Below are 27,207 nucleotides of genomic sequence, written 5' to 3'. Positions count from 1 at the left end.
TATCTACAAATTCTATCTTTTGGGAGGGGCAGAAAACATGCCAGAGTGGCCCGACTGCCCCGAGCTGCCAGAGTGGCCCGACTGCCAGGAGCTGCCAGAGTGGCCCGACTGCCAGAGTGGCCCGACTGCCCCGAGCTGCCAGAGTGGCCCGACTGTCCCGAGCTGCCAAAGTGGCCCGACTGCCCCGAGCTGCCAGAGTGGCCCGACTGCCCGGAGCTGCCAGAGTGGCCCGACTGCCAGGAGCTGCCAGAGTGGCCCGACTGCCAGGATCTGCCAGAGTGGCCCGACTGCCCCGAGCTGCCAGAGTGGCCCGACTGCCCCGAGCTGCCAGAGTGGCCCGACTGCCAGGAGCTGCCAGAGTGGCCCGACTGCCAGAGTGCCCGACTGCCCTGAGCTGCCAGAGTGGCCCGACTGCCAGGAGCTGCCAGAGTGGCCGACTGCCAGGAGCTGCCAGAGTGGCCCGACTGCCAGGAGATGCCAGAGTGGCCCGACTGCCAGGAGATGCCAGAGTGGCCCGACTGCCAGGAGATGCCAGAGTGGCCCGACTGCCAGGAGCTGCCAGAGTGGCCCGACTGCCAGGAGCTGCCAGAGTGGCCCGACTGCCAGGAGCTGCCAGAGTGGCCCGACTGCCAGAGTGGCCCGACTGCCCTGAGCTGCCAGAGTGGCCCGACTGCCCCGAGCTGCCAGAGTGGCCCGACTGCCCCGAGCTGCCAGAGTGGCCCGACTGCCCCGAGCTGCCAGAGTGGCCCGACTGCCCCGAGCTGCCAGAGTGGCCCGACTGCCCGGAGCTGCCAGAGTGGCCCGACTGCCAGGAGCTGCCAGAGTGGCCCGACTGCCAGGAGCTGCCAGAGTGGCCAGAGTGGGCCGACTGCCAGGAGCTGCCAGAGTGGCCCGACTGCCAGGAGCTGCCAGAGTGGCCCGACTGCCCCGAGCTGCCAGAGTGGCCCGACTGCCCCGAGCTGCCAGAGTGGCCCGACTGCCCCGAGCTGCCAGAGTGGCCCCGAGTTGCCCGAGCTGCCCCGAGCGGCCCGAGCTGCCCCGAGCTGCCAGAGCGGCCCGAGCTGCCCCGAGCTGCCAGAGCGGCCCGAGCTGCCCCGTGCTGCCAGAGCGGCCCGAGCTGCCCCGAGCTGCCAGAGCGGCCCGAGCTGCCCCGAGCTGCCAGAGCGGCCCGAGCTGCCAGAGCGGCCCGAGCTGCCAGAGTGGCCCGAGCTGCCAGAGTGGCCCGATTGCCTGGAACGGCCAGAACCGGAGCCACCTCCAGATATAGGTGGGTTGGGGAGGGGGGGTGTAGCACAGTGCCGTCGTTGACGGCAGCCACCCTCCCTTCCCTCCCTTTAGTAGGGGGGAATTTTTGTTTTGTTGTTTTTTGGGGTTGTTTTTCTTAAGGTGCTTCCGGGGTTAGCACCTTTAAGGGGGGGGGTACTGTCACGTCCTGGCCAGTATAAGGGTTAATTGGTATTGTAGTTTGGTCAGGACGTGGCAGAGGGTATTTGTTTTATGTGGTTCAGGGTGGTGTTTTTGTAGATAGGGCATTTGATTTAGTATTCCGGGGTTTTTGTGCACTGTTTGAGTTTCACGTATTTCTATGTTGATCTAGTTAGTTGTATGTCTATGTTTGGTTAATTGGGGTGGACTTCCAATTGAAGGCAGCTGTGTGGTGTTGCCTTTGATTGGAAGTCCTATATTAGTTGGGTGTGTTTGTCTGTTTATTGTGGGAGATTGTTCCGTGTATAGCATCAAGCCTTACAGGACTGTTTGTGTATCGTGCGTTCGTTTTTGTTATTTTGTATGTTCGTTTTGGAATTTATTAAAAGTTCAAAATGAACTATCACAACCCTGCTGCATTTTGGTCCTCCTTCATCGACGATAATCGTGACAAGTAAACTGAAAATCATACAACCGTAACCCATTTTTTTTGGGGGGGGTAAGTGTGTTTTTAATTTATTGTGTAACAAATCATATTTTAACCAGGACAAAGCAGTTGTGGATGACTTTGTTTGAAAAGTGAAAATCGTAGATCCCAAACTTTATGCAATACTAGAAAAAACCAAGTGATGGGCAGTTACTCTAGTGATCTCCTATATTTAATTTGTCATGGTCATTCTGTTTGTCATTATTTATCTTTTACCATATGAATCATGTTGTCCTATATACAGTTGAAGTTGGAAGTTCACATACACCGTAGCCAAATACATTTAAACTCAGTTTTTCACAATTCCTGACATTTAATCCTAGTAAGAATTCCCTGTCTTCGGGCAGTTAGGATCACCATTTTATTTTAACAATGTGAAATGTCAGAATAATAGTAGAGAGAATGATTTATTTCAGGTTTTATTTCTTTCATCATATTCCCAGTGGGTCAGAAGTTTACATACACTCAATTAGAGTTTGGTAGCATTGCCTTTAAATTGTTTAACTTGGATCAAACGTTTCAGGTAGCTTTCCACCCAACATTAAGTTGGGTGAATTTTGGCCCATTCCCCCTGACAGAGCTGGTGTAACTGAGTCAGATTTGTAGGCCTCCTTGCTTGCACAAGCTTTTCCAGTTCTGCCCACAAATTTTCTATTGGTTTGAGGTCAGGGCTTTGTGATGGCCACTCCAATGCCTTGACTTTGTTGTCCTTAAACCTCTTAGTGACCCCTTAACAGGCGAATCCCGTTAGCGGGATCGATTTGACAACAGCCAGGGAAAAATCAGAACGCCAAATTCAAAACAGCAGAAATCTCATAATTAAAATTTCTCACACATACAAGTATTATACACCATTTTAAAGATACGATTCTCCTTAATCTAACCATATTGTCCAATTTCAAAAAGGCTTTACGGCGAAAGCAAAACATTAGATTATGTTAGGACACCACCTAAACAAGAAAAGCCACACAGCCATTTTCCTAGCAAGGAGAGGCGTCACAAAAAACAGAAATACAGCTACAATTAAGCACTAACCTTTGATGATCTTCATCAGATGGCACTCATAGCACTTCATGTTACACAATACATGTATGTTTTGCTCGATAAAGTTCATATTTATATCCAAAAAAACCATTTTACATTGGCGCGTAATGTTCAGAAATGTTTTCCCTCCAAACCTGCCGGTGAATGAGCACAATGAGCACACATATTACAGAAATACTCATCATAAACTTTGATCAATATACAAGTGTTATGAACAGAATTATAGATACACTTCTCCTAAATGCAACCGCTTTGTCAGATTTCAAAAAAGGTTCACGGCGAAAGCACAATTTGCAATAATCTGAGTACAGCCCAGAAGACACCAACAACAAGCAAACAGAAACCCGCCATCTTAGAGTCAATAAAACTAAGAAATTACATTATAAATATTCACTTACCTTTGATTATCTTCATCAGAATGCACTCCCAGGAATCCCAGCTCCACAATAAATGTTCGATAAAGTTTATCTTTATTTCCAAATACATCCATTTTGTTCACGCGTTAGGTTCACTATCCAAATCCACAACGCGCGTGCTTACATAGTCCAGATGAAAGAGTCAAAAAGTTATACTACGGTTTGTAGAAACATGTCAAATGATGTATAGAATCAATCTTTATGTTGTTTTTAACATATATCTTCAATAAAATTCCAACCGGACCTATCCCTTCTCTTTAGGAATGAATATGAACTACAACCTCAGATTTCCCACTTCCTGGTTGGATTTTTCTCAGGTTTTTGCCTGCCATATGAGTTCTGTTATACTCACAGACATCATTCAAACAGTTGTAGAAACTTCAGAGTGTTTTCTATCCAAATCTACTAATAATATGCATATCCTACCTCCTGGGTCCGAGTAGCAGGCAGTTTAATTTGGGTACGTTTTTCATCCGGCCGTGAAAATACTGCCCCCTATCCCTAAGTTAAGCCATTTTGCCACAACTTTGGAAGTATGCTTGGGGTCATTGTCCATTTGGAAGACCCATTTTGTCACATTCACTGTCCTCAAACTCCCTGTCATAGATCAGCCAAGGCGCAGCGTGCCGGTAATTCCACATACTTTATTGAAGAAAAACCGAACAAAACAATAAACAGGTAAAACAGAAAGAAACGTAACGCTCTGGGGCTGCTCAAAGGCAGCTACACAAAAACAAGATCCCACAACCCAAGGAGGGAAAAAGGGCTGCCTAAGTATGGTTCCCAATCAGAGACAACGATGGACAGCTGCCTCTGATTGGAAACCACACTCAGCCAAAACAAAGAAATAGAAAAACTAGATTGCCCACTCCACATCATACCCTGACCTAACCAAACTCTAGGAAAATAAATGTCTCTAAGGTCAGGGCGTGACAGTACCCCCCCCACCAAAAGGTGTGGACTCCCGGCCGCAAACCTGAACCTAGGGGAGGATCCGGGTGGGCATCTATTCTTGGCGGCGGCTCTGGTTCGGGGCATAGCCCCCACTCCGCCCGCTGATCCCCCCGCTTCTGTGTCGCCGGAGGAACCAGACCGTGGATCATCACCGGAGGCTCTGAACTGCCGACCACCGCTGGAGACTCCGGACCGGGGGACGTCGCTGGAGGCTTCAACATGGATCATCACTGGAGGCTTCTTGCCATGGATCATCACTGGAGGCTCCGGGCCATGGATCATCACTGGAGGCTTCGTGCCATGGATTATCACTGGAGGCTCCGGGCCATGGATTATCACTGGAGGCTTCGTGCCATGGATCATCCCTACAGGCTCCGGGCCATGGATCATCCCTACAAGCTCCGGGCCATGGATTATCACTGGAGGCTCCGGACCATGGATTATCACTGGAGGCTTCGTGCCATGGATCATCACTACAGGCTCCGGGCCATGGATCATCACTGGAGGCTTCATGCCATGGATCATCACTGGAGGCTTCGGGCAATAGATCATCACTGGAGGCTTCGTGCCATGGATTATCACTGGAGGCTCCGTGCCATGGATTATCACTGGAGGCTCCAGACCATGGATTATCACTGGAGGCTTCGTGCCATGGATCATCACTACAGGCTCCGGGCCATGGATTATCACTGGAGGCTTCATGCCATGGATCATCACTACAGGCTCCGGGACATGGATCATCACTGGAGGCTTCTTTCGTGGAGCTGGAACAGGTCTCACCGGACTGGAGAGACGCACTGGAGACCGGGTGCGCAGAGCTGGCACAGGGTATACTGGGACGTGGAGGCGCACTGGAGGTCTGGAGCTTAGGGCTGGCACAACCCATCCTGGCTGGATGTTTACTTTAGCCCGGCAAAGGCGGAGCACTGGAACAGGACGAACTGGGCTGTGCAGACGAACTGGGCTGTGCAGGCGCACTAGCGACACTATGCGCAGAACTGGCGCAGGATATACTGGGCCGTGGAGGCGCACTGGAGGTCTGGAGCGTATGGCTGGCACAACCCGTCTTTGCTGGATGCTCAACCTAGCTCGACAACTGCAGGGCGCGGGCACAGATCGCACCGGCCTGTGAGTGCGCACTGGTGACACAGTGCGCATTGCCCCATAACATGGCGCATGCCCCATCACTCGCTCCCCACGGTAAGCACGGGGTGTTGGCTCAGGTCTCCACCCTGACTCTGCCAAACTCCCCGTGTGACCCCCCAATTTTTGGGGGGGATGCCTCTCGTGCTTCCCTTGATGTTGGTTCTCCCCGGTCCAGCTCGTCCTCCCAGTAAGCGCACGTTGCTTGGCTTTCTTGTGGTGGGATCTTCTGTAATGTTCAATGTCCTCTAAATTCCCTGTCATAGATCAGCCAAGGCGCAGCGCGCCGGTAATTCCACATACTTTATTGAAGAAAAACCGAACAAAACAATAAACAGGTAAAACAGAAAGAAACGTAACGCTCTGGGGCTGCTCAAAGGCAGCTACACAAAAACAAGATCCCACAACTCAAGGAGGGAAAAAGGGCTGCCTAAGTATGGTTCCCAATCAGAGACAACGATGGACAGCTGCCTCTGATAGGAAATCACACTCAGCCAAAACAAAGAAATAGAAAAACTAGATTGCCCACCCCACATCACATGCTGACCTAACCAAACTCGAGGAAAATAAACGTCTAAGGTCAGGGCGTGACACATTTGCGACCAAGCTTTAACTTCCTGACTGATGTCTTGAGATGTTGCTTCAATATATCCACATAATTTTCCTCCTTTCCTTTTATTTTTGTTTCGTCAGACCAGAGGACATTTCTCCAAAAAGTACGATCCTTGTCCCCATGTGCAGTTGCGAACTGTAGTCTGGCTTTTTTATGGCGGTTTTGGAGCAGTGGCTTCTTCCTTGCTGTGCAGCCTTTCAGGTTATGTCGATATAGGACTCATTCTACTGTGGATATAGATACTTTTGTACCTGTTTCCTCCAGCATCTTCACAAGGTCCTTTGCTGTTGTTCTGGGATTGATTTGCACTTTTCGCACCAAAGTACGTTAATCTCTAATAGACAGAACGCATCTCCTTCCTGAGGCGTATGACGTGTTCCCTTGGTGTTTGTACTTCCGTACTATTGGTTGTACAGATGAACGTGGTAACTACAGGCGTTTGGAAATTGCTCCCAAGGATGAACCAGACGTGTGGAGGTCTACAATTATTTTTCTGAGGTCTTGGCTGATTTTTTTAGATTTCCCATGATGTCAAGCAAAGAGGCACTGAGTTTGAAGGTAGGCCTTGAAATACATCCACAGACTCCAACCTAAGTGTATGTTAACTTTCGACTTCAACTGTAATGACTTCACCCTTACTCTGTGATTTTAGAATAATACGAACATGGTTTGAAGATGAATGCAACAATTATAACAGTCCTTCTTATTATTGTAAACTGATCCACTACTCTTTAAATTGCAAATCATTTGAAATTGCAAAAATATACTCTAAAATCAATGCTTTAATTTACAACAGCATCAGGGAATTCCCAAAGCACAACAACCAATGCCTCCACAGCAACCACAGCTGCTGCCACCACAACCACAGTCCCTGCTACAACAACCACAGCTGAACCAAATACAACCACAGCTGAACCAAATACAACCACAGCTGCAGCCACAACCACAGCTGCTGCCACAACAACCAGAGCTGCTTCCACAACAACCAGAGCTGCTTCCACCACAACTACAGCTGCTGCCACCACAACTACAGCTGCTGCCACCACAACTACAGCTGCTGCCACCAACTACAGCTGCTGCCACCACAACTACAGCTGCTGCCACCGCAACTACAGCTGCCATAACAACCACAGCTGTTCCAACTACAACCACAGCTGCCGCCACTACAACCAAAGCAGCTTCAACTACAACCAAAGTAGCCGCCACAACAACCACAGCTACTCCAACTACAACCACAGCTGCCACTACAAACCCGACAGCTGCTGCCACGAGAACAACAGCTGCTCCAACTACAACCACAGCAGGAGCCACCACAACTACAGCTGCTGCCACCACAACTACAGCTGCTGCCACCACAACTACAGCTGCTGCCACCAACTACAGCTGCTGCCACCACAACTACAGCTGCTGCCACCGCAACTACAGCTGCCATAACAACCACAGCTGTTCCAACTACAACCACAACTGCCGCCACTACAACCAAAGCAGCTTCAACTACAACCAAAGTAGCCGCCACAACAACCACAGCTACTCCAACTACAACCACAGCTGCCACTACAAACCCGACAGCTGCTGCCACGAGAACAACAGCTGCTCCAACTACAACCACAGCAGGAGCCACCACAACTACAGCTGCTGCCCCCACAGCCACAGCTGCTCCAACTGCAACCACAGCTGCTGCTATGACAACCATAGCTGCTCCTAATAAAAACCAGATGCCACCACAACATCCATTGGTACTGCAACAACAACCACAGCTGCTGCCTCCAGTGGAAGACAAGTCTTCTCACAATCTGCCTGGCTGTGATGTCATATCTGCTTTACTCATACTGGTAGACTAATCATCATCTTGACAGCATACCTCAACATACACAAACCAAATCCTATTCATAATTTTTGATAAACCATTTGATTCGAACCCTGAATGCTGATTGGCTAAAAGCTGTAGTATGTCAGACCGTATACCATGTTTCTGACAAAAAAACAACAACATTTTACTGGTCTAATTACATTGGTAACCAGTTTATAATAGCAATAAGGCACCTCTGTGGTTTGTGGTAAAGGGCCAATATACCATGGCTAAGGGCTGTATCCAGGGACTCCGCGTGCCTAAGAACAGCCCTTAGCCATGGTATACTTTGGTCGTATACCTCACCTCCTCAGGCCTTATTGCTTAAACATATCATAAAATAATATTTAGTTTGAAGAGAGTAAAGATTCCTATAGAGAACATGAAATAGCTGTAGGATCTTCTAAAACAACTGCTGCTACTCTGTCCCCTTAACCCATAAGTGATTATCCTTATAGTCACAGCAATAACTTATGTATTTATTTTATATGTATTATAACTCAACATTGTATTTTGTGGAATTATGTACTTTAGTTCAGTATTACACAACAATGCTTTTAGTACTTTAAATAATTTAAGGAAAATCCATTAAGTAGTATCTATTTATTTTCTGTATTGATTTATAATGTACACTGAACAAAAATATGAATAAAAATATATACGCAACATGCAACAATTTCAAAGATTTTTCTGAGTTACAGTTCAAGGAAATCAATCCACTGAAATGAATTGAAATGAGGCCCTAATCAATAGATTTCACATGACTGGGAATACAGATATGCATCTGTTGGTCACAGATACCTTTAAAAGTAGGGGCATGGATCAGAAAACCAGCCAGCATCGAATGTGACCACCATTTGCCTCATGCAGTGCAACACATCTCCTTCACATAGAGTTGATCAGGCTGTTGATTGTGGCCTGTGGAATGTTGTCCCACTCCTTTCCGATGGCTGTGCGAAGTTTCTGGATATTGGCGGAAACTGTAACATGCTGTTGTACACGTCAATCCAGAGCATCCAAAACATGCTGAATGGGTGACATGTCTGGTGAGTATGCATGCTACGGAAAAACGGGGGAATTGTCAGCCTCAATGAATTGAGTACAGGGAGGGACCTATCTGAATCTGTCCAATAGAAACAATAGTTGTAGTTGTAAAACAGAACATTTTGCAACTGTTTGTACAAATGATTGCACCCCTGGTATGTGTGTCTCCATGTACTGCTAGATTAGGAATTCAGTCATAACGTGGGGGAGGCCTCTTTATTCTTCTTCAAAAGATGAATAAGACTCACCTCAGCGCACCTTTTTCTACAAGGTAACGTAAGCACACATTTTCCTTTACATCTCATTCATCATAATGATGTCAACAAGGTTGTGCTTTAAACTATAAAGGCTGTAGCAATGCAGGAGCTTAGTATAGTTTGGAGGAACACTGTTACTGAACACTGAGGATTTCAGCTACAACATCACAATTACATTTTTTTGGTAAGTGTGGTTTTCAATTATTGTGTTACACATCATCTTTTTTATTATGATCAGACTTCTGTGTATTTTAAATGTGAACTTCTGGAAGAAACATTTGTGTATGTTAACTGACAAGGCTATAACTCGTAAACTTCCTCTATACCGCTGTTCCTTGACCTCGTCCAGCCATGGATTTCATCATCTCAAATAATCTCTAGTGAAATTCTTATTCCAGTTAACAAGGGTCAGATCAGAATTCCTGACCCCTTGGTCCAAGAATCATCTTGTTTAACTTAGAGTGCTTTGTGCTGATAGAGGAATTCAAGGCTATAGTTTCAGACTTGCTGCAGGAGGTGTGCAAATGGTTCAATTCTTAATGACTACATGTCTTTTATGATTGATCGTGGGTAATTATAGTCAGTCAAAATCAATGTTTTTGCTCTGCTTTGTATGTGTTACGGTAAATGTGTAAAAACACTAAATCTAAGGATTCCAATCTCATTTGTAAATCTACAGATTTGGTGGTAAATCTATACATTTACGGATTATACACTAACACATGCACTGTACCGTGTCTATGTGTTTTTATTCAGCTGACCTCTTAGCCAGGTCTAAATCATAAAATATGCCTTCTGACCTTAACAGGACTTCCTGGATAAATAAATCATGGTTAAAATAATAAATAAAAGTAAAAAAGACAAATGTGAATGAATAAAATATTAAATATCAAGAAAAAGAAGTTGTGGATCACTTGATTAAAACCATCACAAACAAGACTTACTGTACAAAAACAGACACAAACACTGCATTTACCATTAGTGATCTCTTTCCACAATATTCCAGTCTATATTACATTGGTCAATGTCATTGTGTTGATAATTATTTGTCTTTTACCTTTACATTAATCATGTGTGCCCATCTCTCTGTGACTATAGACTAAAAAGAAAACAGTTTCAAAGATGAACAGAAAAATTCTCATAGTCCATCTTCTGATTATTGGTAAGTTCATTCTCTAGTCTTTAAATTGTAGATCATTTCGAAAATGTAAAGGTATTCTAAAATCTATGCTTTTTAATTTGCAACAGCATCAGGGAATGCCCAAAGCCCAACAACTAATGCCCCCTCAACAACCACAGCTACTGCTGCAACCACAACCACAGCTGCCCCCACGACCACTGCAGATGGCATGACGACTACCACAATTCCGGTCGCAACAACCACAGCTGCTTCGAATACGACAGCAGCAACCACCACAATCACAGCAGCCGCCACCATAACCACTACTGCTCCTACTACAACCACAGCTGCTGTCATGACAACCACAGATGCTCCAACTACAACCACAAATGGAGTCACAACAACCACAGTTTCTCCCACAACAACCACAGCTGCTGCAACAACAACCACAGATGCTCCAACTACAACAACAAATGGAGTCACAACAACCATAGTTTCTCCCACAACAACCACAGATGCTGCCACCACAACCACAGGTGCCGCCACGGTCACCACAGCAGGCATCACAACTAGCACAGTTGCTCATTCAACAACCACAGCTGCTCCAACTACAACCTCAGCTACGTCCATGATGACCACCACAGCTCCTGCCATGACAACAACACTTGCAACTGCTGCAGCAGCCACCACAACCACAGTCGCTGCAACAACAACCACAGGTGCTCCAACTACAACCACAGCTACTGCTGCAACCACAACCACAGCTGCCCCCACGACCACTACAGATGGCATGATGACTACCACAATTCCGGTCACAACAACCACAGCTGCTTCGACTACAACAACAGCAGCAACCACCACAATCACAGCAGCCGCCAGCACAACCTCTGCTGCTCCATCTACAACCACAGCTGCTGCCATGACAACCACAGATGCTCCAATTACAACCACAAATATAGCCAGCACATCCACAGTTTCTCCCACAACAACCGGAGCTGATGCCACAACAACCACACATGCTCCAACTACAACAACAAATGGAGTCACAACAACCATAGTGTCTCCCACAACAACCACAGGTGCTGCCACCACAACAACAGGTGCAGCCACGGTCACCACAGCAGGCATCACAACTAACACAGTTGCTCATTCAACAACCACAGCTGCTCCAACTACAACCTCAACAATGTCCATGATGACCACCACAGCTCCTGCCATGACAACGACACCTGCAACTGCTGCAGCAGCCACCACAACCACAGTCGCTGCAAGAACAACCACAGGTGCTCCAACTACAACCACAGCTACTGCTGCAACCACAACCCCAGCTGCCCCCACGACCACTACAGATGGCATGATGACTACCACAATTCCGGTCACAACAACCACAGCTGCTTCGACTACAACAGCAGCAGCAACCACCACGATCACAGCAGCCGCTAGCACAACCACTGCTGATCCTACAACAACCACAGCTGCTGCCACAACAACCACAGATGCTCCAATTTCATCGACAAATGGAGTAACAATAACCATCGTTTCTCCCACAACAACCACAGGTGCTGCCACCACAACCACAGGTGCTGCCACCACAACCACAGGTGCCGCCACAGTCACCACAGCAGGCATCACAACTACCCCAGTTGCTCATTCAACAACCACAGCTGCTTCGACTACAACAACAGCAGCAACCACCACAATCACAGCAGCCGCCAGCACAACCTCTGCTGTTCCATCTACAACCACAGCTGCTGTCATGACAACCACAGATGATCGAATTACAACCACAAATATAGTCAGCACATCCACAGTTTCTCCCACAACAACCGGAGCTGATGCCACAACAACCACAGATGCTTCGACTACAACAACATCAGCAACAACCACAATCACAGCAGCCGCTAGCACAACCACTGCTGATCCTACTACAACCACAGCTGCTGCCATGACAACCACAGATACTCCAATTACAACGACAAATAGAGTCACAACATCCACAGTTTCTCCCACAACAACCACAGCTGCTCCAACTACAACAACAAATGGAGTCACAACAACCATAGTTTCTCCCACAACAACCACAGGTGCTGCCACCACAACGACAGGTGCCGCCACGGTCACCACAGCAGGCATCACAACTAGCGAAATTGCTCATTCAACAACCACAGCTGCTCCAACTACAACCTCAGCTACGTCCATAATGACCACCACAGCTCCTCCCATGACAACAACACCTGCAACTGCTGCAGCAGCCACCACAACCACAGTCGCTGCAACAACAACCACAGGTGCTCCAACTACAACCACAGCTACTGCTGCAACCACAACCACAGCTGCCCAAACGACCACTACAGATGGCATGATGACTACCACAATTCCGGTCACAACAACCACAGCTGCTTCGACTACAACAACAGCAGCAACCACCACAATCACAGCAGCCGCCACCACAACTGTTGCTGCTCCATCTACAACCACAGCTGCCCTCATGACAACCACAGATGCTCCAATTACAACCACAAATATAGCCAGCACATCCACAGTTTCTCCCACAACAACCGGAGCTGATGCCACAACAACCACACATGCTCCAACTACAACAACAAATGGAGTCATAACAACAATAGTGTCTCCCACAACAACCACAGGTGCTTCCACCACAACGACACCTGCCGCCACAGTCACCACAGCAGGCATCACAACTAACACAGTTGCTCATTCACAAACCACAGCTGCTCCAACTACAACCTCAACAATGTCCATGATGACCACCACAGCTCCTGCCATGACAACGACACCTGCAACTGCTGCAGCAGCCACCACAACCACAGTTGCTGCAAGAACAACCACAGGTGCTCCAACTACAACCACAGCTACTGCTGCAACCACAACCACAGCTGCCCCCACGACCACTACAGATGGCATGATGACTACCACAATTCCGGTCACAACAACCACAGCTGCTTCGACTACAACAACAGCAGCAGCAACCACCATGATCACAGCAGCCGCTAGCACAACCACTGCTGATCCTACAACAACCACAGCTGCTGCCACAACAACCACAGATGCTCCAATTTCATTGACAAATGGAGTAACAACAACCATCGTTTCTCCCACAACAACCACAGGTGCTGCCACCACAACCACAGGTGCCGCCACGGTCACCACAGCAGGCATCACAACTACCCCAGTTGCTCATTCAACAACCACAGCTGCTCCATCTACAACCTCAACAATGTCCATGATGACCACCACAGCTCCTGCCATGACAACAACACCTGCAACTGCTGCAGCAGCCACCACAACCACAGTCGCTGCAACAACAACCACACGTGCTCCAACTACAACCACAGCTACCGCTGCAACCACAACCACGGTTGCCCCCACGACCACTACAGATGGCATGATGACTACCACAATTCCGGTCACAACAACCACAGCTGCTTCGACTACAACAACAGCAGCAACCACCACAATCACAGCAGCCGCCAGCACAACCTCTAGTGTTCCATCTACAACCACAGCTGCTGTCATGACAACCACAGATGCTCCAATTACAACCACAAATATAGTGAGCACATCCACAGTTTCTCCCACAACAACCGGAGCTGATGCCACAACAACCACAGATGCTTCGACTACAACAACAGCAGCAACCACCACAATCACAGCAGCCGCTAGCACAACCACTGCTGATCCTACTACAACCACAGCTGCTGCCCTGACAACCACAGATACTCCAATTACGACAAATAGAGTCACAACATCCACAGTTTCTCCCACAACAACCACAGCTGCTCCAACTACAACAACAAATGGAGTCACAACAACCATAGTTTCTCCCACAACAACCACAGGTGCTGCCACCACAACAACAGGTGCAGCCACGGTCACCACAGCAGGCATCACAACTAACACAGTTGCTCATTCAACAACCACAGCTGCTCCAACTACAACCTCAACAATGTCCATGATGACCACCACAGCTCCTGCCATGACAACGACACCTGCAACTGCTGCAGCAGCCACCACAACCACAGTCGCTGCAAGAACAACCACAGGTGCTCCAACTACAACCACAGCTACTGCTGCAACCACAACCCCAGCTGCCCCCACGACCACTACAGATGGCATGATGACTACCACAATTCCGGTCACAACAACCACAGCTGCTTCGACTACAACAGCAGCAGCAACCACCACGATCACAGCAGCCGCTAGCACAACCACTGCTGATCCTACAACAACCACAGCTGCTGCCACAACAACCACAGATGCTCCAATTTCATCGACAAATGGAGTAACAATAACCATCGTTTCTCCCACAACAACCACAGGTGCTGCCACCACAACCACAGGTGCTGCCACCACAACCACAGGTGCCGCCACAGTCACCACAGCAGGCATCACAACTACCCCAGTTGCTCATTCAACAACCACAGCTGCTTCGACTACAACAACAGCAGCAACCACCACAATCACAGCAGCCGCCAGCACAACCTCTGCTGTTCCATCTACAACCACAGCTGCTGTCATGACAACCACAGATGATCGAATTACAACCACAAATATAGTCAGCACATCCACAGTTTCTCCCACAACAACCGGAGCTGATGCCACAACAACCACAGATGCTTCGACTACAACAACATCAGCAACAACCACAATCACAGCAGCCGCTAGCACAACCACTGCTGATCCTACTACAACCACAGCTGCTGCCATGACAACCACAGATACTCCAATTACAACGACAAATAGAGTCACAACATCCACAGTTTCTCCCACAACAACCACAGCTGCTCCAACTACAACAACAAATGGAGTCACAACAACCATAGTTTCTCCCACAACAACCACAGGTGCTGCCACCACAACGACAGGTGCCGCCACGGTCACCACAGCAGGCATCACAACTAGCGAAATTGCTCATTCAACAACCACAGCTGCTCCAACTACAACCTCAGCTACGTCCATAATGACCACCACAGCTCCTCCCATGACAACAACACCTGCAACTGCTGCAGCAGCCACCACAACCACCACAGTCGCTGCAACAACAACCACAGGTGCTCCAACTACAACCACAGCTACTGCTGCAACCACAACCACAGCTGCCCAAACGACCACTACAGATGGCATGATGACTACCACAATTCCGGTCACAACAACCACAGCTGCTTCGACTACAACAACAGCAGCAACCACCACAATCACAGCAGCCGCCAGCACAACCGTTGCTGCTCCATCTACAACCACAGCTGCCCTCATGACAACCACAGATGCTCCAATTACAACCACAAATATAGCCAGCACATCCACAGTTTCTCCCACAACAACCGGAGCTGATGCCACAACAACCACACATGCTCCAACTACAACAACAAATGGAGTCATAACAACAATAGTGTCTCCCACAACAACCACAGGTGCTTCCACCACAACGACACCTGCCGCCACAGTCACCACAGCAGGCATCACAACTAACACAGTTGCTCATTCACAAACCACAGCTGCTCCAACTACAACCTCAACAATGTCCATGATGACCACCACAGCTCCTGCCATGACAACGACACCTGCAACTGCTGCAGCAGCCACCACAACCACAGTTGCTGCAAGAACAACCACAGGTGCTCCAACTACAACCACAGCTACTGCTGCAACCACAACCACAGCTGCCCCCACGACCACTACAGATGGCATGATGACTACCACAATTCCGGTCACAACAACCACAGCTGCTTCGACTACAACAACAGCAGCAGCAACCACCATGATCACAGCAGCCGCTAGCACAACCACTGCTGATCCTACAACAACCACAGCTGCTGCCACAACAACCACAGATGCTCCAATTTCATTGACAAATGGAGTAACAACAACCATCGTTTCTCCCACAACAACCACAGGTGCTGCCACCACAACCACAGGTGCCGCCACGGTCACCACAGCAGGCATCACAACTACCCCAGTTGCTCATTCAACAACCACAGCTGCTCCATCTACAACCTCAACAATGTCCATGATGACCACCACAGCTCCTGCCATGACAACAACACCTGCAACTGCTGCAGCAGCCACCACAACCACAGTCGCTGCAACAACAACCACACGTGCTCCAACTACAACCACAGCTACCGCTGCAACCACAACCACGGTTGCCCCCACGACCACTACAGATGGCATGATGACTACCACAATTCCGGTCACAACAACCACAGCTGCTTCGACTACAACAACAGCAGCAACCACCACAATCACAGCAGCCGCCAGCACAACCTCTAGTGTTCCATCTACAACCACAGCTGCTGTCATGACAACCACAGATGCTCCAATTACAACCACAAATATAGTGAGCACATCCACAGTTTCTCCCACAACAACCGGAGCTGATGCCACAACAACCACAGATGCTTCGACTACAACAACAGCAGCAACCACCACAATCACAGCAGCCGCTAGCACAACCACTGCTGATCCTACTACAACCACAGCTGCTGCCCTGACAACCACAGATACTCCAATTACGACAAATAGAGTCACAACATCCACAGTTTCTCCCACAACAACCACAGCTGCTCCAACTACAACAACAAATGGAGTCACAACAACCATAGTTTCTCCCACAACAACCACAGGTGCTGCCACCACAACCACAGGTGCCGCCACGGTCACCACAGCAGGCATCACAACTAGCACAATTGCTCATTCAACAACCACAGCTGCTCCAACTACAACCTCAGCTACGTCCATAATGACCACCACAGCTCCTCCCATGACAACAACACCTGCAACTGCTGCAGCAGCCACCACAACCACAGCTGCTGCCATGACAACCACAGATACTCCAATTACAACGACAAATAGAGTCACAACATCCACAGTTTCTCCCACAACAACCACAGCTGCTGCCACAACAACCACAGATGCTCCAACTACAACAACAAATGGAGTCACAACAACCATAGTTTCTCCCACAACAACCACAGGTGCTGCCACCACAACCACAGCTGCTGCCATGACAACCACAGATGTTCCAACCACAAATGGAGTCACAACAGCCACAGTTTCTCGCACAACAACCACAGATGCTCCAACAACTACCACAAATGGAGTCACAACAATAACAGTTTCTCCCATAACAACCACAGGTGCTGCCACCACAAACACAGGTGCCGCAACGGTCACCACAGCAGGCATCACAACTACCACCGTTAATCATTCAACAACCACAGCTGCCCCCACGACCACTACAGATGGCATGATGACTACCACAATTCCGGTCACAACAACCACAGCTGCTTCGACTACAACAGCAGCAGCAACCACCACGATCACAGCAGCCGCTAGCACAACCACAGCTGATCCTACAACAACCACAGCTGCTGCCACAACAACCACAGATGCTCCAATTTCATCGACAAATGAAGTAACAACAACCATCGTTTCTCCCACAACAACCACAGGTGCTGCCACCACAACCACAGGTGCCGCCACGGTCACCACAGCAGGCATCACAACTACCCCAGTTGCTCATTCAACAACCACAGCTGCTCCATCTACAACCTCAACAATGTCCATGATGACCACCACAGCTCCTGCCATGACAACAACACCTGCAACTGCTGCAGCAGCCACCACAACCACAGTCGCTGCAACAACAACCACACGTGCTCCAACTACAACCACAGCTACCGCTGCAACCACAACCACGGTTGCCCCCACGACCACTACAGATGGCATGATGACTACCACAATTCCGGTCACAACAACCACAGCTGCTTCGACTACAACAACAGCAGCAACCACCACAATCACAGTAGCCGCCAGCACAACCTCTGCTGTTCCATCTACAACCACAGCTGCTGTCATGACAACCACAGATGCTCCAATTACAACCACAAATATAGTCAGCACATCCACAGTTTCTCCCACAACAACCGGAGCTGATGCCACAACAACCACAGATGCTTCGACTACAACAACAGCAGCAACCACCACAATCACAGCAGCCGCTAGCACAACCACTGCTGATCCTACTACAACCACAGCTGCTGCCATGACAACCACAGATACTCCAATTACAACGACAAATAGAGTCACAACATCCACAGTTTCTCCCACAACAACCACAGCTGCTGACACAACAACCACAGATGCTCCAACTACAACAACAAATGGAGTCACAACAACCATAGTTTCTCCCACAACAACCACAGGTGCTGCCACCACAACCACAGGTGCCGCCACGGTCACCACAGCAGGCATCACAACTAGCACAATTGCTCATTCAACAACCACAGCTGCTCCAACTACAACCTCAGCTACGTCCATAATGACCACCACAGCTCCTCCCATGACAACAACACCTGCAACTGCTGCAGCAGCCACCACAACCACAGTCGCTGCAACAACAACCACAGGTGCTCCAACTACAACCACAGCTACTGCTGCAACCACAACCACAGCTGCCCCCATGACCACTACAGATGGCATGATGACTACCACAATTCCGGTCACAACAACCACAGCTGCTTCGACTACAACAACAGCAGCAACCACCACAATCACAGCAGCCGCCAGCACAACCTTTGCTGCTCCATCTACAACCACAGCTGCTGCCATGACAACCACAGATGCTCCAATTACAACCACAAATATAGCCAGCACATCCACAGTTTCTCCCACAACAACCGGAGCTGATGCCACAACAACCACACATGCTCCAACTACAACAACAAATGGAGTCACAACAACAATAGTGTCTCCAACAACAACCACAGGTGCTTCCACCACAACGACACCTGCCGCCACGGTCACCACAGCAGGCATCACAACTAACACAGTTGCTCATTCAACAACCACAGCTGCTCCAACTACAACCTCAACAATGTCCATGATGACCACCACAGCTCCTGCCATGACAACGACACCTGCAACTGCTGCAGCAGCCACCACAACCACAGTCGCTGCAAGAACAACCACAGGTGCTCCAACTACAACCACAGCTACTGCTGCAACCACAACCACAGCTGCCCCCACGACCACTACAGATGGCATGATGACTACCACAATTCCGGTCACAACAACCACAGCTGCTTCGACTACAACAGCAGCAGCAACCACCACGATCACAGCAGCTGCTAGCACAACCACTGCTGATCCTACAACAACCACAGCTGCTGCCACAACAACCACAGATGCTCCAATTTCCTCGACAAATGGAGTAACAACAACCATCGTTTCTCCCACAACAACCACAGGTGCTGCCACCACAACCACAGGTGCCGCCACGGTCACCACAGCAGGCATCACAACTACCCCAGTTGCTCATTCAACAACCACAGCTGCTCCATCTACAACCTTAACTACGTCCATGATGACCACCACCGCTCCTGCCATGACAACGACACCTGCAACTGCTGCAGCAGCCACCACAACCACAGTTGCTGCAACAACCACAGGTGCTCCAACTACAACCACAGCTACTGCTGCAACCACAACCACAGCTGCTTCGACTATGACAACAGCAGCAACCAACACAATCACAGCAGCTGCCACCACAACCACTACTGCTCCTACTACAACCACAGCTGCTGCCATGACAACCACAGATGCTCCAACCATAAATGGAGTCACAACAGCCACAGTTTCTCCCACAAAAACCACTGATGCTCCAACTACAACCACAAATGGAGTCACATCAACCACAGTGTCTCCCACAACAACCACAGGTGCTGCCACCACAACCACAGGTGCCGCAACGGTCACCACAGCAGGCATCACAACTACCACAGTTGCTCATTCAACAACCACAGCTGCTTCCACTACAACCACAGCAGCTGCCCCTACAACAGCAGCTGCTCCAACTACAACCACAAATGCCCCCACCACATCCATAGCTGGCAACATGACTACCACAGTTGCTCCCACAACAGACACAGCTGCTTCTACAACAGCCAGAGCTACTACAGCAACAGCTGCAACCACCACCACTGCTGCTGGCACGAATACCACAACTGCTTCAACTACAGCCACAGCTTCTGCGACGACAACCACAGCTGCTGCCACAAACACCACTGTACCAACGACAACCAAAATTGTTCCCACAACCACCACAGCCACCGCTACCACAACTAAGTCAACAGCAGCGAATGAGGGGTCAATGGGATTAGGGTTCAGAATGTTCCGTACATTCCAAAGTGACTACACTGATTCTTCCACAACAGCATATCAGGAACTGGCAGAAAATGTTACCACAGAGGTAATCAGCTCATTTTTTAACAACATTGTGTCACTAACATTGTGTCACTGACTTCACTGTTGAAATTATTGATACTAATTTGTTTCTTTTTTTACAGGTGAATCATGGTTACAAAAGAATTTACCCTTTATCATACGTAATGTGTAGGATTATTCAGTTCACGTAAGTAACAATATTTGTTTTCTGTAAGTCTATGAACGTCTCCATTCAAATAGAATTATCTCAAAATAACAGCGATGGTGATTTAAGTTTGAATAATATATTAAGAAAACAAATACAAGTAATTATTATACATTGTCTTGCTTTCTTAATACTTTCTTAGAAACAAAATTTTAAGATCTGACCTCAAAATGAAAACTAAATCTTTATATATTTCTTTGTTTACAGGAGTGGGTCAATTATTGTCAACATGACCCTTATTTTCAAGAACCAGACAGTGGTTCCCAATGTAACGAGTGTGGAGCAGGGATTGACTGACTCTCTGTCTCACGGGAACACCTTCCTCAACATTGATACAACCTCCATTACTGCAAGTAAGTTAAGCCATCACTGCTGACCTTGTCATTGTAGTCACTCTCAACATTGACTCATGGCACTCTATATTGGGTACATTTTTACAAGATAACTTCTGTGGTTACAGGAACTACAACTTCCGCAGCCACCACAGTTGCCGCAACTACCACAACCACCACAACAACCACAGCCACCCCCACAACAACATCAACAACAGCTGGTCCTACAACAAACACAGCTGCTTCAACAACATCTGATGTTGAATCAACAAAAAACAATCTGACAACCACAGATGCTCCGATTACAACCACAAATATAGTCAGCACATCCACAGTTTCTCCCACAACAACCACAGCTGCTGCCACAACAACCACAGATGCTCCAACTACAACAACAAATGGAGTCACAACAACCATAGTGTCTCCCACAACAACCACAGGTGCTGCCACCACAACCACAGGTGCCACCACGGTCACCACAGCAGGCATCACAGGTAACACAGTTGCTCATTCAACAACCACAGCTGCTCCAACTACAACCTCAACAATGTCCATGATGACCACCACAGCTCCTGCCATGACAACGACACCTGCAACTGCTGCAGCAGCCACCACAACCACAGTCGCTGCAACAACAACCACAGGTTCTCCAACTACAACCACAGCTACTGCTGCAACCACAACCACAGCTGCCCCCACGACCACTACAGATGGCATGATGACTACCACAATTCCGGTCACAACAACCACAGCTGCATCGACTACAACAACAGCAGCAACCACGACAATCACAGCAGCCGCTAGCACAACCACTGCTGATCCTTCTACAACAACAGCTGCTGCCATGACAACCACAGATGCTCCAATTACAACGACAAATAGAGTCACATTATCCACAGTTTCTCCCACAACAACCACAACTGCTGCCACAACAACCACAGATGCTCCAACTACAACAACAAATGGAGTCACAACAACCATAGTTTCTCCCACAACAACCACAGGTGCTGCCACCACAACCACAGCTGCTGCCATGACAACCACAGATGCTCCAACCACAAATGGAGTCACAACAGCCACAGTTTCTCCCACAACAACCACAGATGTTCCAACTACAACCACAAATGGAGTCACAACAACCACAGTTTCTCCCATAACAACCACAGGTGCTGCCACCACAAACACATTTACCGCAACGGTCACCACAGCAGGCATCACAACTACCACAGTTGCTCATTCAACAACCACAGCTTCTCCAACGACAACCTCAAATACGTCCATGATGACCACCACAGCTCCTGCCATGACAACGACACCTGCAACTGCAGCAGCAGCCACCACAACCACAGCTGCTGCCACAACAACCACAGATGCTCCAACTACAACAACAAATGGAGTCACAACAACCATAGTTTCTCCCACAACAACCACAGGTGCTGACACAACAACCACAGATGCTCCAACTACAACAACAAATGGAGTCACAACAACCATAGTTTCTCCCACAACAACCACAGGTGCTGCCACCACAACCACAGGTGCCGCCACGGTCACCACAGCAGGCATCACAACTAGCACAATTGCTCATTCAACAACCACAGCTGCTCCAACTACAACCTCAGCTACGTCCATAATGACCACCACAGCTCCTCCCATGACAACAACACCTGCAACTGCTGCAGCAGCCACCACAACCACAGTCGCTGCAACAACAACCACAGGTGCTCCAACTACAACCACAGCTACTGCTGCAACCACAACCACAGCTGCCCCCATGACCACTACAGATGGCATGATGACTACCACAATTCCGGTCACAACAACCACAGCTGCTTCGACTACAACAACAGCAGCAACCACCACAATCACAGCAGCCGCCAGCACAACCTTTGCTGCTCCATCTACAACCACAGCTGCTGCCATGACAACCACAGATGCTCCAATTACAACCACAAATATAGCCAGCACATCCACAGTTTCTCCCACAACAACCGGAGCTGATGCCACAACAACCACACATGCTCCAACTACAACAACAAATGGAGTCACAACAACCATAGTGTCTCCCACAACAACCACAGGTGCTGCCACCACAACGACAGCTGCCGCCACGGTCACCACAGCAGGCATCACAACTAACACAGTTGCTCATTCAACAACCACAGCTGCTCCAACTACAACCTCAACAATGTCCATGATGACCACCACAGCTCCTGCCATGACAACGACACCTGCAACTGCTGCAGCAGCCACCACAACCACAGTCGCTGCAAGAACAACCACAGGTGCTCCAACTACAACCACAGCTACTGCTGCAACCACAACCACAGCTGCCCCCACGACCACTACAGATGGCATGATGACTACCACAATTCCGGTCACAACAACCACAGCTGCTTCGACTACAACAGCAGCAGCAACCACCACGATCACAGCAGCTGCTAGCACAACCACTGCTGATCCTACAACAACCACAGCTGCTGCCACAACAACCACAGATGCTCCAATTTCCTCGACAAATGGAGTAACAACAACCATCGTTTCACCCACAACAACCACAGGTGCTGCCACCACAACCACAGGTGCCGCCACGGTCACCACAGCAGGCATCACAACTACCCCAGTTGCTCATTCAACAACCACAGCTGCTCCATCTACAACCTTAACTACGTCCATGATGACCACCACCGCTCCTGCCATGACAACGACACCTGCAACTGCTGCAGCAGCCACCACAACCACAGTTGCTGCAACAACCACAGGTGCTCCAACTACAACCACAGCTACTGCTGCAACCACAACCACAGCTGCTTCGACTACGACAACAGCAGCAACCAACACAATCACAGCAGCTGCCACCACAACCACTACTGCTCCTACTACAACCACAGCTGCTGCCATGACAACCACAGATGCTCCAACCATAAATGGAGTCACAACAGCCACAGTTTCTCCCACAAAAACCACTGATGCTCCAACTACAACCACAAATGGAGTCACATCAACCACAGTGTCTCCCACAACAACCACAGGTGCTGCCACCACAACCACAGGTGCCGCAACGGTCACCACAGCAGGCATCACAACTACCACAGTTGCTCATTCAACAACCACAGCTGCTTCCACTACAACCACAGCAGCTGCCCCTACAACAGCAGCTGCTCCAACTACAACCACAAATGCCCCCACCACATCCACAGCTGGCAACACGACTACCACAGTTGCTCCCACAACAGACACAGCTGCTTCTACAACAGCCAGAGCTACTACAGCAACAGCTGCCACCACCACCACTGCTGCTGGCACGAATACCACAACTGCTTCAACTACAGCCACAGCTTCTGCGACGACAACCACAGCTGCTGCCACAAACACCACTGTACCAACGACAACCAAAATTGTTCCCACAACCACCACAGCCACCGCTACCACAACTAAGTCAACAGCAGCACCGACAGCGAATGAGGGGTCAATGGGATTAGGATTCATAATGTTCCGTACATTCCAAAGTGACTATGCTGATTCTTCCACAACAGCATATCAGGAACTGGCAGAAAATGTTACCACAGAGGTAATCAGCTCATCTTTTAACAACATTGTGTTACTAACATTGTGTCACTGACTTCACTGTTAAAATTATTGATACTAATTTGTTTCTTTTTTTACAGGTGAATCGTGGTTACAAAATAATTTACCCTTTATCATACGTAAGGTGTAGGATTATTCAGTTCACGTAAGTAACAATACTTGTTTTCTGTAAGTTTATGAACGTCTCCATTCAAATAGAATTATCTCAAAGTAACAGTGATGGTGATATAAGTTTGAATAATATATTAAGAAAACAAATACAAGTAATTATTATACATTGTCTTGCTTTCTTAATACTTTCTTAGAAACAACAGTTTAAGATCTGACCTCAAAATGAAAACTAAATCTTTATATATTTCTTTGTTTACAGGAGTGGGTCAATTATTGTCAACATGACCCTTATTTTCAAGAACCAGACAGTGGTTCCCAATGTAACGAGTGTGGAGCAGGGATTGACTGACTCTCTGTCTCACGGGAACACCTTCCTCAACATTGATACAACCTCCATTACTGCAAGTAAGTTAAGCCATCACTGCTGACCTTGTCATTGTAGTCACTCTCAACATTGACTCATGGCACTCTATATTGGGTACATTTTTACGATATAACTTCTGTGGTTACAGGAACTACAACTTCCGCAGCCACCACAGTTGCCGCAACTACCACAACCACCACAACAACCACAGCCACCCCCACAACAACAACAACAACAGCTGGTCTTACAACAAACACAGCTGCTTCAACAACATCTGTTGTTGAATCAACAATAAACAATGCTGCCGCCTCCAGTGGAATAAGCTACAAGACAAGTCTACTCATCTGTCTTGTTATGTTGTCACAACTGCTTGACTAATACTGATATAACTGATCACCTCTTTGACAGGGAAACTTACCAGACAATCTAATCATATTTATTAATAGAGCTGCATAGTATTTACTATTATTTATTATCCAAAAATGTACAGGGTAAAGATTAATTGCTATGGAGAACATGAGAATATTGAACAGCTTAAGGATAATGTAAAAAAAGATAGCTGTTCTACCAATTATCAACAAGATTCTAAGAATATTGATAGTTATTCCTTCTACTTACTGCACTAATATTTATTGTAACTGAATGGTGTATTTATACTGTTTTGTAATTCAGTATTACTCATACTTTGAATGAAGAAAGTGCTGGTTTCATTTTCTGTACCGGATTAATGAAGAAATTAAATTAAATGCAATCAATTACCTGAAAAGACATTCACTTCCCTGAAATTACATTTCAATAATTATTATTGTGTGCTAACTGCATCTGTTATGTCTTGTTCACATACAACATAAATACCACTTTATTTCTATGATAGGAATTAGATTATATGAATATCAGAAGATGAATTTCAAGCCGAACAGGACATTTGTTTACAACAAAAATATAGACAATGGTTATGATAAGTTTGGACAGTAATCGCAGAAAGGTTTTTTCTAAGTTCATGAATATCTGAAGGTATATTTCATAGGTTGTGTGGTGGCTAATTTCTGCATTACCAAATGAGGAGAGTTACAAACTTCACACACAAGTCAGAGTTATACTTAAAACTACATCTTTAATAATTAAGATGCTTTCACAAAAGCACTTGACTTTCAATGATGTGCTATCTCTAATGAACCATTGAAAAAGTGATTACTCAAAAGTACAAAGATCTTTTATACCCAAGATCCACCGCTCTCAACGTACATGACGAACAACAGATCTTAGGAACTGTTCACAAAGGGACCGTATACTTTAGAAAGGAGTATCCCTTAGCCAGATAACATTCACTATAAATTATCGTTCAGTTTGGTCCCTAATGACAAGGTTTTAATCTCGTTCCTGGTACTTCATAGTACAAAAACACCATCTCATCCAATGGCATATATCAATTGTCAACTCTAGATACTCCCATCTCAAGTAAACCCCCTCTTGATCCCACTCCTGGACAAGCTCACTGAGGGGAGTGACTTGCGCACAGACATTGTGGAGACAAATAATTGGTTCCCCATTAATCACGTCATCGCTTCACATGGTTTAAGAATAGGTAAAGACACATTCACATATGAAGACAATGTTCCATTTTGTCCTCCTCTCTGTCTGATATTCTGCATAGCAACAGAGATATGTCAAAGACAAGTCTGACCTCTCCCCTCTCTGGGCTCCAAGTGACTGAGCCCCAGCTAAGGGAAAAGTGCAACTGAAAGACACCAGAGTCCAAAGGATACATTCTAATGACAAGTATCTCACATAAGCATATTATGCTAATAAAACATCTTAATTATCCATGTTACCCAACTAATTCTGATTCATGCGCCACAGTCGAAATTCATTAAAATATTAGACTGGCTGTAATATGTTACTGGGTGTTTGTGATGTGAAATATGTTGTCAACACACTTTAAAAATGCTATGCTATGCTATGCTATGCTATGCTAACTGAATGGTGTTCCGAGAGTATGTTGTTAATTTA

General features: G+C 47.6%; 1 protein-coding gene and 1 long non-coding RNA gene across 2 annotated transcripts; both read left to right on the top strand.

The window, feature by feature from the left end:
* Positions 1 to 10,490: 10,490 nt before the first annotated feature.
* LOC106602672 (uncharacterized) lies at positions 10,491 to 23,184 on the top strand (the record flags this gene model as incomplete). The annotated part of the gene is made up of 4 exons (XM_082973790.1): positions 10,491 to 20,622; positions 20,720 to 20,784; positions 21,010 to 21,155; positions 21,263 to 23,184. Coding segments are annotated over exons 1-4 (12,174 nt in total), but the record flags the coding sequence as incomplete, so codon positions are not given.
* Positions 23,185 to 23,246: 62 nt separating this feature from the next.
* LOC145878546 (uncharacterized) lies at positions 23,247 to 25,952 on the top strand. The gene is made up of 4 exons (XR_014391988.1): positions 23,247 to 24,705; positions 24,803 to 24,867; positions 25,093 to 25,238; positions 25,346 to 25,952. It is a non-coding gene; the product is annotated as an uncharacterized LOC145878546 (long non-coding RNA).
* The last annotated feature ends 1,255 nt before the right edge of the window (positions 25,953 to 27,207 follow it).

The sequence above is a fragment of the Salmo salar genome, chromosome 04 (genome assembly GCF_965601325.2).
Source record: "Salmo salar chromosome 04, fSalSal1, whole genome shotgun sequence".
Taxonomy (NCBI): domain Eukaryota; kingdom Metazoa; phylum Chordata; class Actinopteri; order Salmoniformes; family Salmonidae; genus Salmo; species Salmo salar.
The sequence above is the reverse complement of the archived record's forward strand: the minus strand, read 5'-3'. Positions and strand labels throughout refer to the sequence as shown.